Raw genomic sequence first — 14,727 nt, 5'->3', positions numbered from 1 at the left:
CAGCCTGGGTCATAATGTCCCTGACAGACAGTTTAAAAACTTCCATGGCAGAAAACTCCCTCCTACCCAAGAAGTGGGCACATAGCTAAGCTCATTTCCTTTGATTCCCCCTGCCAGAACTGCTTTGAGCAATTTCCTTGAAAACAAAGCTCCCGACATTGCATTCCTGGGGGCTGTCAGGAAAAGAAAATGAAAAACAGTAAGCATTTAGTAAGTCCTCCAGCAGGTCAGAAATCGAGACACTCCGGGGTCTGGAGAAACCCAACGTCTCTTTCTCTCTCTCTCTCTGGAACCCCTGGGCTCAGTGATCCACCTCAGTGCAGAAACTGTGCCAAGGCGGAAGCGGGGATGGAATCAAGTGGATTTATACAGTCGTCGCTTAACCTGGAGACCCGGCACCTGGCAGCCCCAGTCTCTGGAGTACCACCCCGCGTAAAGCCAGCCCTCTCGGGCTCCCGGCTTCTCACTCGAGGCTCAGCAGGGCGCGTCAGGGAAGCAGCGGGCTGGAGGAGTTCGACTCTGGAGTGGGCCGGGCCGCTGGGCTGGGCGGGGGCGGGGGCAACGCCAGCACGGTAGGGGGAGCGAGGCTGCCAGAGCTGAGCGCGTCACTGTCGCTTGGAGAGACACTGTGCTGCCCAATAGGCAGTGGCGCTCGCTAGTCGCCGGGTGGGAGCAGAGATATAAAAGTGCCGAAACAAACCCCCAGCGTAGCGATCTGGGGCTGCCAGGCTTCGCGCTACGCTCTGCCACAGCCGGCGCGCTCTGCAGCCGGCACCCCGCCTGCACGCTCAGAGCCGGCGGGGCCCCGGGACGCGCTCTCCCAGCGGAGCACTGCCTCCTGCACAATGGTCCTTCCCTTCTTTCTGCTTTTCCTCCTGCACTTGGTGAAAGCAGCAGAGCGCCCCGGGGGCCAGGAGGACGAGCGGAGCCTGGAGGCAGCCCTGGGCGCGCCCAATGCTTCGCACTTCTTCTCGAGCAACTACACCTTCTCCGACTGGCAGAACTTTGTGGGCAGGAGGCGCTATGGGGCCGAGTCCCAGAACCCCACAGTGAAAGCCCTGCTCATCGTGGCCTACTCGTTCATCATCGTCTTCTCGCTCTTCGGCAACGTCCTGGTCTGTCATGTCATCTTCAAGAACCAGCGGATGCACTCAGCCACCAGCCTCTTCATCGTCAACCTGGCCGTGGCCGATATCATGATCACGCTGCTCAACACCCCCTTCACTTTGGTAAGGGCCCTGGCTGGCGACAGCTTCCCGCTTTTGGGCTCCCTCTCATCCCTCTCCTGCTTCTGTCAGTCTCTGTCTCTGGGGCTACTCCTACCCCTCACTCCTGTTTCTCTCCCTCCTCTTGTCTCTGTCTCCTCTGCTTCCCTGTCTTAATCTTTCTAGTCTCTTTCCTCTCTTGCTCTCTCATGCTACTTCTCATCTCAACTCCCCTGTCTGTCTTAGTCTGCCAGTCTCTGTCTCTCTGTCTCTCTTCTCTCTCTGCATGTCTTCATCTTTCTCTTTCCATCCGTGTGTATCTTCTCACTCATCTCCTTTTCTTTTTAGTCTCTCCATGTTTTCACTTGTCTATCTCTTCTCTGCTCCCCTTCTTTCTCCCTATCACCTTTGAAGCCAGAGTGTAGGCAGCTGGTGGCATGGGGTCAATGGTCCAGCTGTCAGCAGCTCGTAAGTGGATGCTCATTGTCTGTTTAACCTCACTGGGTATGGGCTTGCTTGATTTCCAGATAGTAAAGCAAAGCCCCTGAATGTTAGCAGAGTTTTAGGTTGACCCCCTTCCCTCTGGTTGTAATGATTGAATGCCCACCCCCATCCCTAGGATGCTGCTTTGCATCAGGACTGAGCCATGAAACCATTGCTAATTGTTAGTGGCTTGTCCAGGGCACTTGCCTGCTTAAGTTGCATTTCCCTTCTGTAGTTCGAAGATGAGGCTGTGCGTGAGGTCTGTGTTGGGGAAGAAATGAGGGTGAGGTGGGTTGGGCCCTAGAGGTGGGGCTGGCCACTGGCGTTTGCACGAGTGGCTGGCAGACTTCCTCCAAGCCCCGGCTGTTCAGCGTTAATGGTGTCGTTTCTGCCTCTCTGTGACCTGGGACTGTAAGGACTATGAGCAATCATAGTAAGTTATACCACATGTCTCTATAGCATGAGTTGTCTATTTTTTAAATGTATGAAATCACTTTTTTTGTTATGTGATTTATTACCCAACAATATCTGTTCATCCCTTTCTGTCTGTATCTCTCTCAAACACACACCCAGAAATAACAGACAAGCAAACTGAAGATGAGCTCACGTTCATCTACTTGTGTGACTATCCTTCCAAACCTCACACTTAAAATACTCTCACAATTCTCTTGTCCTCACTTGTGAGAGCAACACTCACATTTTTCAGATAAGGAAACTAAGCCACAGAGGTTCAGACCCTCGTCCAGGCCACCTAAACAGTAATTGACAGAGCCAAGATGAAATAATAATTTCATCCATGTCACCTAATTCAAATCGAGAGATCTGCTGGGGACACCCTTGGACCACATTTGGCTTCCACTGCTCCAAACCATGGCTTTTCCTGTTGTCCTTCCAGCCAGTGGTCAACATATTCAGGGCCATTCAGGGCACTACCCAAGGACAAAGGAGCTTCCTCCTTGAAGCACAGAGGGCAGCAGCTCTGACTCCCCTTGGCTTCTCTTTGGTTTCTGACCTGAGAATGTGCAATGGTGGGTTGGGCTGGGCCACCTAGGATGGAACTGGAAGGCCCAGGGCTTGGTCTCTGTGTGGCTGCCCAGAGCTGGATGCAGGGCTGGATCTGCAGCAAATGCAAGTCGGGGTGGGATGCCGTGGTCCTGGGGCCAGGTTATAGCTCAAAGCTGGCAATCCTTCGAGGGAAGGGATCCCCTTCAAGAGAGGAAATGTCAAGGTCTTGAGTACCTAGCATCCCCTCCAGGATGAACCAAACCAGTGTGGCCTTGAACCTGACCCACAGAACTGCCCTTATCCAAGCTCCTTTTAGAGCTTACAGGACATGATTGGGAGAAGGGGCTTTTCACCTCAGCCTGCTCAGCACAGGCCCCTCAGTTGGGCATGGCATCCTTCATTTGGCTGGTTGGTGACAGAACCTTACTCCCTGGCCTCCCTTTCTACCCACTTTCTGCACTGCAGCCAGCATGAAGCAGGTGGTCACTGAGAGAAAAGCAAACAGTTAATGTACAGTGCCTGTGGCAGAGACAGTCACGGAATGTCATGGATCCTGGAGGGAGCATCTCATTCTGACCTACCAGAGTTCCAGGAGAAGGTCAGAGGAGACTTTACAAAGGGTACAACATTTCCGTAGGACCTGGATGAGCAGGAACTTTCCGGGTCAACATGAACACTCAATGCAGACACAGGGACCAAGGACAATGACGACAAGGAGACAGCAAAGTCAGTGGTATGTGGTGGAATATTGCTGGAGCTGCAGCAGAGGAGACAGGAAGCCCAGTGGGTAGGGGAGGTGCACCAGCAAGAAAGGCTGGGCCATGCTGGGCAACACAGTGAGCGGCCTGGAGGCTTGTGAGGTTTTGTATGGCCTGAGAGCTGTGGTGATTCTAAGCAGGAGGGTGAAACAGTCTGATCTTGGGGTGAGAAGAATACTGCATGCAGTGTGAAGGCTGACTTATAAGGGGGCGGGCTGTAGTATGGGAAGGCTGTGAGGAGGTTGTAGTAGATCAGGTGAGAGATGGGGAGGACTCCACTAGGGCTAGGGCCTTGGGACTAAAGAAGAAGGGACAGATTTGAAAGCCATTTTGAGAGAGAACTGGTTGGATTTGGTAATTCACTGGCTATGGAGGGTGAGAAGTAGGAGTAGCTGAAGATTTCAAGCTCTGTAATGTTACTAGACTGCTCAAAAACCTCACATGGCTCCTCCCTGTCCACCCCAAAGAGAGTCAAGCTGATGGGCTGCTATCCTTGTTTCAGAATCTGCTGGACTCCTCAAAATTCTCGCTCACACACCCAGCTAAATTAATCTACTCCTGATTCCCCATACAGCTTCTGGGGTTTCTGATCCAGTGTGATGCCTTTTGTTCTCATCTCCACATGTGCAAATCCTTTGTCATGTCAAATGTCTCATGTGTTGTAACTGTGCAATTTACAGTGCTAAGTACTTGCTAAGCACTAGGCATTGCATACCCACTTCACACATGTTATCTATCTTGTCTGATTTTGTCACAACCATGTAAAAAGAGTTAGCCCTGTTCTATAGATGAAGAAAGTGAGTCTCAAAAGACTTCAGTGCCTTGCCTTAAGTGAGAGCTACCATAGCCAAAACTCTGCTATGAATCACTATAGTATACTCTTTCTGTTGGGACAACTTGCTGTAGTTGTCTTTCTCTCTCTTAGTTTATTTCTTTCATGATAGAGAGGAAAAAAAAGAAACGGAGACAGGAATCTCTCTCCCAACAAAGTAATTCCATGCCACAATCCTCCTCCAGACTTCCAGCCAGCCAGGATTATGGGTACACCCACAGGCACATTCATTGTATGCGGGTTGACTCAGGATCCAAATTCCAGATCCTAAATGTGGCTCCAGTATTGCACTGCAGCACCCCGCTGCCTGAGCCTCTGTGGCTGTGCCTCTGTTTCTCTCTATATCATCTCTCACTCTCTGCCTCTGTCCCTGCCCCTGCCTGCTGGCCCCATTGCCCTTTGTCTGGGCCTCCATAGGGTACTGACAACTTCCTGTCTTGCTTTCCAGTTATTAGAGCTCTTTTCTGCGAAGACGGAAACTGATTAAGAATCGATGCATGGGGACCAGCAGTTGGCATAATGGCTATGTCGCTGGGCTCCCATGTAGTCGACCATGGTTCAAGTCCCAGACCTGATGGCTTAAACTCACACTGGACGCGTGTGCATGCGGACCCAAAATCCCAAGAGGAGAAGGGAGGAGAAAGGATTGTGGCATGACCATCCTCCCTGGGGGGTGATTTCTTGCTTTCTGTCTCTCTCTTTTTGGCAAGCGCATGCGCCCTGTAGCAAAAACCTCTCCAAAAAATAAGAGAATCGATGCGCCATCTTCCTCAGGCACAGGGCATTACTCATTGTTCAAGTACTAACGGAATGAGCCAGAAGCCCTTGGTGATGTATGGTGAGCTGTAGGCCTGTCCTAGGGCTGCACGCTGTCCTGGGAGCTGGCCTTCCTCCCTGTGCCCACCCTCACCCATCCAGGGTCCCTGGCTCCTTTGAGGCTAATGAGTTAGAAGGCCAACTTAGCCAAGACCCGCTAGCACAGCCCACGTTCTATGCTCTGACTCTTCAGGTGCGTCTCCCCCACTAGGCTGAAGTCGAATGGGTCAAAGATGAATTTTATGATTACACATAAATATAGCTACTATTTAATTCTAATAATAGCCTTTTAATAATCTGTCAGATATAATGTTCCATCCTTTACAGACTTTTAAAAAATTTAATCTTTGCAGTAAGTCTATAGAGGAGTTTTTGTTTTTCTTTTAACTGCCAGAGGATGCATGAGCTCACCAGAGAAAGGCTGAGAGACAGAGAGGGAGAGGGAGAAAGCACCCCCCAATGGGGCATGGCCACACTGCAGTCCCTCCATTTCTCTAACCTGTTGGGATTTTGAGCACACACAAACATGTATCTGGTATGTTTTTCAAGCCACCAGGGTCAGAATTCAAACTGTGGTTAACCACGTTGGGTACAGCCACCTTAACCATTAGGCCACAGGGCCAACCCTGTAAAATAGAGATGAAGATTTTTATTTTCTTGGCAAATAAAGAATCAGGTTCAGAGAGGTTACATATCCTGCCCAAGGTCACATGGCAGGAAATTATTAGAGATACAAAATCCAACTTCAAAGCTCACAACCTTTTCATACTGTCCTGTACCTAATGGGGCTTGGCCCGGTAGCATGATCAGGGTTTGTTGAACTGAATGAACAAGAATGAGTTATTCTGGAGGAAATCCCACATGATCTACAACGTGACACCACGGTGGAAAGAAGGAAAGAGCTGGGTGAGGCCTCTCGAGGGTAGGTGGGCTCCTCGGAGAGCACTGGGGTGGGTGGCGGAGGTAAGGGCCCCTTGTTTCTTGACCCCCGTGGCTCATCGGCAGGTCCGGTTCGTGAACAGCACATGGGTGTTTGGGAAAGGCATGTGCCATGTCAGCCGCTTCGCCCAGTACTGCTCCCTGCACGTGTCCGCCCTGACGCTGACGGCCATTGCTGTGGATCGCCACCAGGTGAGGGCACCTTCCCCCTGGACTCTGTCCTTCCCTGTCTTTGCTTTGCAGGGGAAGCTGTCAGGACTCTGAAGACAGTATTTTAGCCCCATTTCCAATAAGTGTACTTGACTTCTTTTTGATCAATATGAGCACTTAGATTAGGAATATTAAACCCTTTGTCTTAGTTATTGCAAAAAGCTATTCCCGGTTTGTTGTTCCAACAAAGATTCACTGCTGGTGTTTTCTCAGAAATTAATGAGCTCGTTTGAGGGTAGACAAAGGAGCAAAATCGTGGATGGAAAGAGAGCAGCGGGTATCTGTGAGCTGGAGACAAGGCTCCTGGGTGGGAGATGGATATTCACTGGATCAGATGGTTGAGGAGGAAAATAAGCCAAGAAGTCCAGGATCAGCATGGTTGGGAATGGAGGTACGGGAGTCAGGAAGACCCTGCATGCTATTTTTCTGTACTAGCAATACATGGTCTCATATAGTGACAGGACCCCAAGAGGACCTGAGGGTGCCCAGTGGGATGGATCCATACCAGGTATCTCGCATTGATGTTGTATGCTTACACTTTTGCTGAACAAAGACTCAGAAAAGTGCATTTGTAGCTTTTTCTAGACCATATGCCTATGAATGATGAAGCCATAATTAAGACTAAATCTGGCTCCAAGCCCATCCTCTGATCACTAGACCACCCTGTCCTGATAAGGCTCAGGGGAACTTATAAGACAGTATTTTAAGGGTCACCAGGACAAAGAGAGATGGAATTTATTCTGCAGAGTGTCAAAAGATACAAGAACCAAGGCATAGGAAGCCTTAAAGATGCGTTCAATAGAAGAGAGAATTTTCTTTTTTGAAATATTTTTAAAATTTTATTTAAATTTTTTAGAGAACACATTTGCTTGCTGGAGAGACAGAGAGAGGGGGAAAGTGAAAAACAACCTCTACCCCCATGAGGGATGGCCACAACACAGTCCCTTCTTCTCCGTTCTCTTCTTGGGATTTTAGGCACATATGCACATACATACACCCAGTGTGTTTTTCAAGCTGCTGGGTCCAGGATTCAAACCACATGGTCACCCATGTGGGATCCAGCCACCTTAACCACCATGCCACCAGTTGACCCAAGGAGGAAGAATTTTTTAATAGACATGTCCAAAGGTGGACATAGCTGCCTGGGAGGTATTGAGTTTGAGGTCATCCACCATATTAAGCAAAGTCTAGATGACAGCTTGATAGGGATGTTTTAGAGGAGATTCATGCATCTGCTAGAGAATTGGATTAGCTGAACTTTGAGGTCTCTTTGTCTTTGAAAAGCTGTAATTTTGTGAGAATTCACTCTGCACTATCAATGCGTTAGTGCAAAGTATGAAAATTTTGCATACAAACATTTCCTGCCTCTTAAAAAAACTTCCACCCTAATTCAACAAGAGGTTCTGGATTACTTTTCCCTAGCCTATGTTTACTTTGTTTAACAAGCTGAAGGTTGACCTGGGCTTTGGGTGGGTGTGAGGAACAGGACAGTAAGTCTTGCTCATCTTGACCACAGTGCTGTGACATATGCCCAAACATAAGACCCTGTCCCAAAGCCAGTGGAGTTCCTGAACAGTATTTGGGACTTGTGCTCCAGGATGTCACTCTGTCTGGCAATCTGAACATTGAAAGAGTACAAGGGGCAGAGATAGCAGCACGCAGGACAGAGGTGTACCATGCAGCTTCTGAAGCCCATAAAACCTTGAAAAATAGTAGGAGGGAAAAAAAATAGCTCTTAGGACATAGCCTGAATATCCAATGAGGCAGCAGTAGCTCTGTATGACCACTCTCCTCCCTGACCCTGGACTCATTCATCCCCCAATGCCTTTTGCAAGAAACAATGATTGTCACTTTAAAATCAGGATGCTTTTAAATTCCCAAGTCTTTATTTAACCTGTTAGGAGAATCGATTGACATACAGTATCAGTTCCAAGGTCTATCTCAGCCCAAAACCTTTGTCAGAGGTGTGTGAAAGCTGGGCCCCATTGCAGTATTACAATGGCTTCCATAAACACTGTTGTGAGCTCCCAAGTAAGGTCAGTGCAGCTTTCCATGACATGCTATGTGAGTTTCCTCTCCATGTCTGTCACCCTCTGCCCTCTCAGGAGCTTCTTAACCTAGGGTGTGCAGAGTCATGGGGAGACAAGGTCAGACCCCAAGAAGGTAGATGTCGACCTTGGGCCTGCTCCTCTGCCAGCGGGGCTGTGGATGCCATATAAGCAACCTCCTCCATAACCTCCTTTCCCCACTGTATTCTCACTGCACCCAGGTTCTGCCTGGGCATTGACCAGTAAGAGAATCCACCCCTGGAGGTGGGCTGGGGGTAACTAGGCCACCTGACCCCATGCCAGCTACCCGGTGCAGCATAGGGGCTCAATAGTGAATGTATGGGGTGCTTGACTTTATGACTAGGACCTGCCTTACATGGCAAGTGGGCTGTTTCATCCAGATTCTTGTTTGCTTCAAAAATGTCTTCAGCTAGTGATGCAATTTGCTTGTTTTCCAGGTCATTATGCATCCCTTAAAACCCAGGATCTCAATCACAAAGGGTGTCCTCTACATCGCTGTCATCTGGACCATGGCTACGTTCTTTTCACTCCCACATGCTATCTGCCAGAAATTATTTACCTTCAAGTACAGGTGAGATGAGTTAGTAGGGAGCAGCCTGGGGGCTCGCAGGAGCTTGCCCTGCACTTTCTCCGGAGTCAGGAGCCCCCGCTGAACTCAGCTCTCAGGGTTACACACACCTGTCTCACCAAGCCTTCTCTGCATCTTTTTGCTTTCTCTGTTTCTTAACAACTTGAGCTTCTGTCTCCTTTCCAGTTTGTCTGAGCACAAGGCAGTAGTTACTAGCTTCTGTCACCAGGGGGCGTGTGCTGATGCAGCTCAAGATCAGAATCATCCAGGCCTTGTTAAAAATGAGCAAAATTTGAATTCTCTCATATAATCTACAAACAAAATATGGACACACGTGTGTCTCTGAGGCAGAATTATCTACCTGCATTTACCTTCTCTTCAGGTTTAATTGTTACACACTTTCATAGAATGAGAAATTCTTTCATTAAGTTTTTAAACATTTAAACTAGTACATTAAAAGCCATCTCCCCGCTGGACTGTTCCTTTTGGGAAGAACTGGCCCCGTTTCTGATTTTGCTCCCTCAGTGATCCCATCACCTACAGATGCCACATGCCCAGCCCACAGTACATATTTACTGAATGAATGAATGACAGCTTAGAGTGGGTTTTTTTTTTATCATTTTAGAGCTGTTGTAGATGAAGTTCCTTGGAAATAGGTCCTGAGATAAATGCAGATACATGTGCAAATGATTTTAGAGTCAGTGTTCCCAAAAGGAAAGGGTAAGGAAGTGGGGAGACAGCACAGGAAAGGGGAGAGACCAGGGAAGAGTGGGGTTTTGGGGAAGCTGCACCTGTAGGGGTGCGGGAGGCTCCAGCATGAACTGCCTTTGAGCTCCCATTCCTCCATCTGTCAGTCATTGGTTCCGGCCTTCCTGGGAAAACACAGACATGGCCGCATGTAGCTTTTAGTGAACCTGTAGGGAGGGTCTTCGGTGGTCCTAGGCTTGTCCTAGGCACCTAGAAGATCCCAGGTGCCAGCCATTTCCTTCTGGGGGCAGGAACTGGGGGCTGGTGCCAAGATGGTGCAGGGAATCTGTGAGGATCCAGGTGGTGAACTGCCCGTGTCTGCTGCAGGGGCCACACGCTGCTCCACCTGACACACACACACACACACGCATGCACACACTCCTATGACAAAAGCAGGGTCAAGAGAAATGAACCTCAAAGGGTGATTTCAACTAATTTATAAAGGCTTCCTCCACAAATTCTAAGATGTTGGAGTGAATCATATACCCAGATACCCCCAACATTCAGTCTCCTCATTTGCTTTATTTTCTTTTTTTGATAATAAAAGCAAAGGGTTTTTTTCTTTCTTTTGCTAGCAATGTTGCCTGTATATGTAACAAGAGCAACAAACTACATGGACAGTCCCTCAGAAGGAGGAAGAGGTTTATGCCATATAAAACAAATTCTGGTAACACAAGTGACTCTAAGTATGTTATTCCAGGCTTTACCACCATATTCTTAAGATCCATCATTTTTTGTTGTTTTGAGAAGTTTTTGCTATAGGGCGTGTGCGCTCGCCAGACAGGCAGAGAGAGACAGAGAGATACAAAGCGAGAAATCACCCCCCAGAGGGGATGGCCACACTGCAGTTTCTTCTCCTTCGTTCTTCTCTTGGGATCTTGGGCACGCACGCACACATGCCCGGCGAGAGTTTTAAGCCACCGGGTCCGGGACACGAACCGCGGTCGACTACATGGGAATCCAGTGACATAGCCATTAATTACTCTAACTGCTGGTCCCAAGATCCATCATTTTATTGTTCCCTAGTTCACCTTTGGAAGGGGAAGATAATATGATGAGGAATTCCAAAATTTCTTCAAGGATGAGTTAACTTTCAGACTCAGAATGTGTGTTTCATTTATTCATTCAACATTTACTTATTAGGCCCCTACTGTGAGCTAGAACTAATACAAGGTTAAGAGGGCACAGAGAGTTAAGTGTATTCCTTACCTTTGCAGGACTCCCATCTAGTGGGGGAGTCAGAAACGCAATCAGATATTTAGATTACAGCATCCAAAATACTGTGTGAGTGATGGTCCCAGGAGCCCAGCAGAAGAGAAATCAGAGCTTCTTGCCATGAAGACTTGGCACACCAATATCTTCTCTCTGTTCCCTCTGCCTCCCTCCTGCCCCCAGCGAGGATATTGTGCGCTCCCTATGTCTGCCGGACTTTCCTGAGCCAGCTGACCTCTTCTGGAAGTACCTGGACCTGGCCACCTTCATCTTGCTATACATCCTCCCCCTCTTCATCATCTCAGTGGCCTACACTCGCGTGGCCAAGAAGCTGTGGCTGTGCAACACCATCGGCGATGTGACCACGGAGCAGTACCTTGCCCTGCGACGTAAAAAGAAGAAGACTATCAAGATGCTGATGCTGGTGGTGGTCCTCTTTGCCCTCTGCTGGTTCCCCCTCAACTGTTACGTCCTCCTCCTATCCAGTAAGGTCATCCACACCAACAACGCCCTCTACTTTGCCTTCCACTGGTTCGCCATGAGCAGTACCTGCTACAACCCCTTCATCTATTGCTGGCTGAATGAGAACTTCAGGGTTGAGCTGAAGGCATTACTGAGCATGTGCCAGAGGTTGCCCAAGCCTCAGGAGGACAGGCCACCCTCCCCAGTCCCTTCCTTCAGGGTGGCTTGGACAGAGAAGAGCAGTGGGCAGAAGGCTCCACCAGCCAACAACATTTTGCCCTCCTCCCAACTCCAGTCTGGGAAGACAGACCTGTCGTCTGTGGAACCCATTGTGGCAATGAGTTAGAGGGAGTTGAGAAGCGGCAGAGGGAGGGATCTGTCTCCAGCAGAGGCTGGGCAAGGGCCTGTCCTCTTGCACAGTCTTTACAGTGCCAGGAACAAGTTCCTGCAGAAGCTGCAGGACTCTTGAGCTCCTAGGAAACTCTGCCCAGCCTTCTACCCCTATTTGATGTGAAAACCAAAAGGCACCTATCAACTAGGCGTGTATGTTTAAATCTCCAGCTAAGAAATGCTGTGAGGTATAGCAACCTGCTTCCCTTGGGAGAGAACCGAGGGCAACTTTGACCCAGAAGGGGCTGAATTGGCCACTGCCTCCAACAGCCAGGCAACCACCTTATAACCCTTCCTGCTACTGAGCATCCATGAAGGGACCCAAGGCATACTTTGAATGCGGCTGACCAGTGCATGGAGCTCTGCTTGGAACAGGTCCATGGGCGGCTGATGTGTTTGCAAATCTGAGCTGGCCCAGAGTGTTTCATGCCTGACCTTCTAAAGGCATGGGACTGGGATGAATCTCAAGTTTTCAATGGCCCAGCTCTGTACAGGATGACAGAGGACCAACATGGGTTCCTTAAAATGAGAAGAGATTATCACCCCTGTGAAAAATTCAGAAAAGCACAAAGAAAAAGATAAGAATTGCTTCATTATCCTGTCGATTTGTGTAACTCCTGTTAATATGCTGTGGATTTATTCTCTCTCTCTCTCTGTGTGTGTGTGTGTGTGTGTGTGTGTGTTCTGAACTGAGCACTTCCATTTAATGATCAGCAAGAAATGGGCAGAGCAGAGAACTGTCAAGCCCTTCTCCCTGGAGAGTGCCCACCTGAAGAAGCCAAGTACAGGCTGTCTCTCACCGACAGAACTGGACCTCCAGCCAGTGGGAAGGGCCTGGCTCAAGGGCCTCCTCAGATGTCAGCAAACATGGCGAACTGGGGACCCATCCCCAGTCTAGAGGCATCATTCCTCCTCTCTGACCATCCCACGGAAACAAGAGGTGGTGAAACATGGTTCTGTATTCACAGGAGATGAAAGAGCAGGCTTTCCAATATGTGGGAAGTAATTATGCTTAGACACCTCGTCCTCTCAAGCTGTCTAGACAGACCATTTTTCTGTGTTGTCTGAATAATGAGGTTTTTTCACACCAGTTCCTGAAAGAAGGCTCTTCATCAGCATCGCCCTAGTAATTCACATGTCACAGAAACCTATGGGATCCTTAAGGAACTATATTCCTTAGGGCCCAACTTGTCTGAGGAATCTCATTCCAGAGACTGGTTGTTTCCACTACCACCTTGCATCTGGTTCCAGGTAACTCACTGTGTTACTCAGAAGAGAGACTTGTCAGGCAGCATCAAGGTGAAATCACCAGCCATAAACAATGCTCCCATTACCCAGTTTTAGGTTTCCTTCTAGCCCCAGGTACACCTGAAAGCAAAGCACAGATATGGAGCCGAGTGGGAAACCAGGGGAGAAGGGGTTTGTCCAAGATTCGCTTAGGTCTCTTGGCTGTTAATTGGCAATAAACTCAGTCCCAGCTACTGCTTCACTATACTGAACAACAAGGCTCATTATACTCGTCTCCGTATTTATTAGAATGTTTGAAAAGTTGATGCAAAATTGTAAAAAGTCATCTACTGCAGAGTGGGAAAGAGAGTGACTCTCATGGGACAGGGAGAGTTGTCTTAGCCCACGGGAGTGCCGAGTGAGTTTTTTCTGGGCAGATGCTCATGTGCCTCTGGTATTGTCTCCATGTATCAAGAAGGAGCTAATGGGCCCAGTCAGTGGTGTGGTGTTTAAGGCAGCGAGTTCCCACATAGCTGACTGTGCATTCTGAATCCCAGGCCCAGAGGCTTGAACTGCACATGAGGTACATGTGAGTGCATGCCCACAATCCCAAAAGGAGAATGGAAGAGAAGGGATTGCGATGTGGCCATCCCCCAGTGAGGGGAGCACTTTCTCACAATCTCTATCTCCTCTTGTCTCCCCTGGCAAGCACACAGGCCCTGTATCAAATTTTATTTTATTTTTTGCCTTAGGGTGTGTGCACTCACTGAAGAGAGAGAGAGAATTCACACCCCCCAGGGATGGCCATGCTACTATCCCCTCTCCTCTTCTCTTGGGCATGCGTGCACACATGCCTGGTGTGATCCTCAAGCCCCTGGGTCCAGGATTCAAACTATGGTCGGCCATGTGAAAGTCCAGTAACCCCTACACCACCTGCTGGCCCCATATATCAAATTTTAAAAGAAGTTAATGATTTTATCTTAAAGCTGCCATAGAAATTGTTGATGCAGGTTGAGAATAGCCAGCAGGGACACAGAAGGTTTGCCATGCCCTCAGTCTCATGGAGAAGACCTAGTTTACTCCTCTCTGAGGGTGTCTAGAAATACTGCCAAGCCACAGAGAAAACCCTTCTCTGGGAGATGACCCCTCAATTATACCATCAGGTCAGGGTCCCATCAGTACCCCGTCTGTCCCTTTCCCTGTGTTTCCTGTATGTCCCAGTGCAAAAAGTAATTTGTATTTGTGAATGTGAAGTTTGTAAAACTTGAGTTTTTCCAATGTGTTGCAAAGAGTTCTCTGTTGTAAATCACTCTAGTCTCAATAAAATCACTTGTTTGTGTTGCGGGCTGTGCTTCTTGGACTGGTGCCTGTGTCACAGATGGTAACCTTTAAAATGAGGATCAGCAGGGATCAGAGGAGGGAGCCAGAGCTCATCACCCAAGGCCCACACAGTACAGATGAGGAGGTTCAGGCACTGAGAGGGTCAACAGCCAGTGGACAAAGCTCTGACTCTGTTTCTAGTGCTTCTTCCACTGAGTCGGTGGCCAAGTCCTCACATTGTGATTATGACTCTGTGCTGCATTTTAGGTTAAGAGGTTTTTGCCTTAGGACACATGCACTCACCAGAGAGACAGACAGACAGACAGACACAGTGAGAGGGAAAGTGAGAAATCACCCCCCAGAGGAGATGGCCACCCTGCAATCCCTTCTCCTCCATTCTCCACCCAGGATCTTGGGCACACACGCATGTGCATGGCATGATTTCAAGCCACCAGATACAGGACTCGAACTTTGGTCAGCCATG

The 14,727-nt window shown here is 48.8% G+C and overlaps 1 protein-coding gene across 1 annotated transcript; it reads left to right on the top strand.

The window, feature by feature from the left end:
• Positions 1–579: 579 nt before the first annotated feature.
• GPR83 (G protein-coupled receptor 83) lies at positions 580–13,711 on the top strand. The gene is made up of 4 exons (XM_006162567.3): positions 580–1,229; positions 6,105–6,230; positions 8,755–8,888; positions 11,028–13,711. Exons 1-4 carry the CDS (start codon positions 846–848, stop codon positions 11,650–11,652), a joined length of 1,269 nt encoding a protein of 422 aa, XP_006162629.1. The 5' UTR covers positions 580–845; the 3' UTR covers positions 11,653–13,711.
• Positions 13,712–14,727: the final 1,016 nt, after the last annotated feature.

The sequence above is a fragment of the Tupaia chinensis genome, unplaced genomic scaffold, assembly GCF_000334495.1.
Source record: "Tupaia chinensis unplaced genomic scaffold, TupChi_1.0 Scaffold140218_1, whole genome shotgun sequence".
Classification (NCBI taxonomy): Eukaryota; Metazoa; Chordata; class Mammalia; order Scandentia; family Tupaiidae; genus Tupaia; species Tupaia belangeri.
This window is presented reverse-complemented; position numbering and strand designations above follow the sequence as displayed.

Bases quoted from the DNA above. Each gene is read 5' to 3' on its own strand.
- GPR83 (XM_006162567.3), top strand. From the start codon at position 846: ATGGTCCTTCCCTTCTTTCTGCTTTTCCTCCTGCACTTGGTGAAAGCA. The intron at 1,230-6,104 runs GTAAGGGCCCTG...GCTCATCGGCAG, and splicing joins TCAACACCCCCTTCACTTTG to GTCCGGTTCGTGAACAGCAC. The intron at 6,231-8,754 runs GTGAGGGCACCT...CTTGTTTTCCAG, and splicing joins TTGCTGTGGATCGCCACCAG to GTCATTATGCATCCCTTAAA.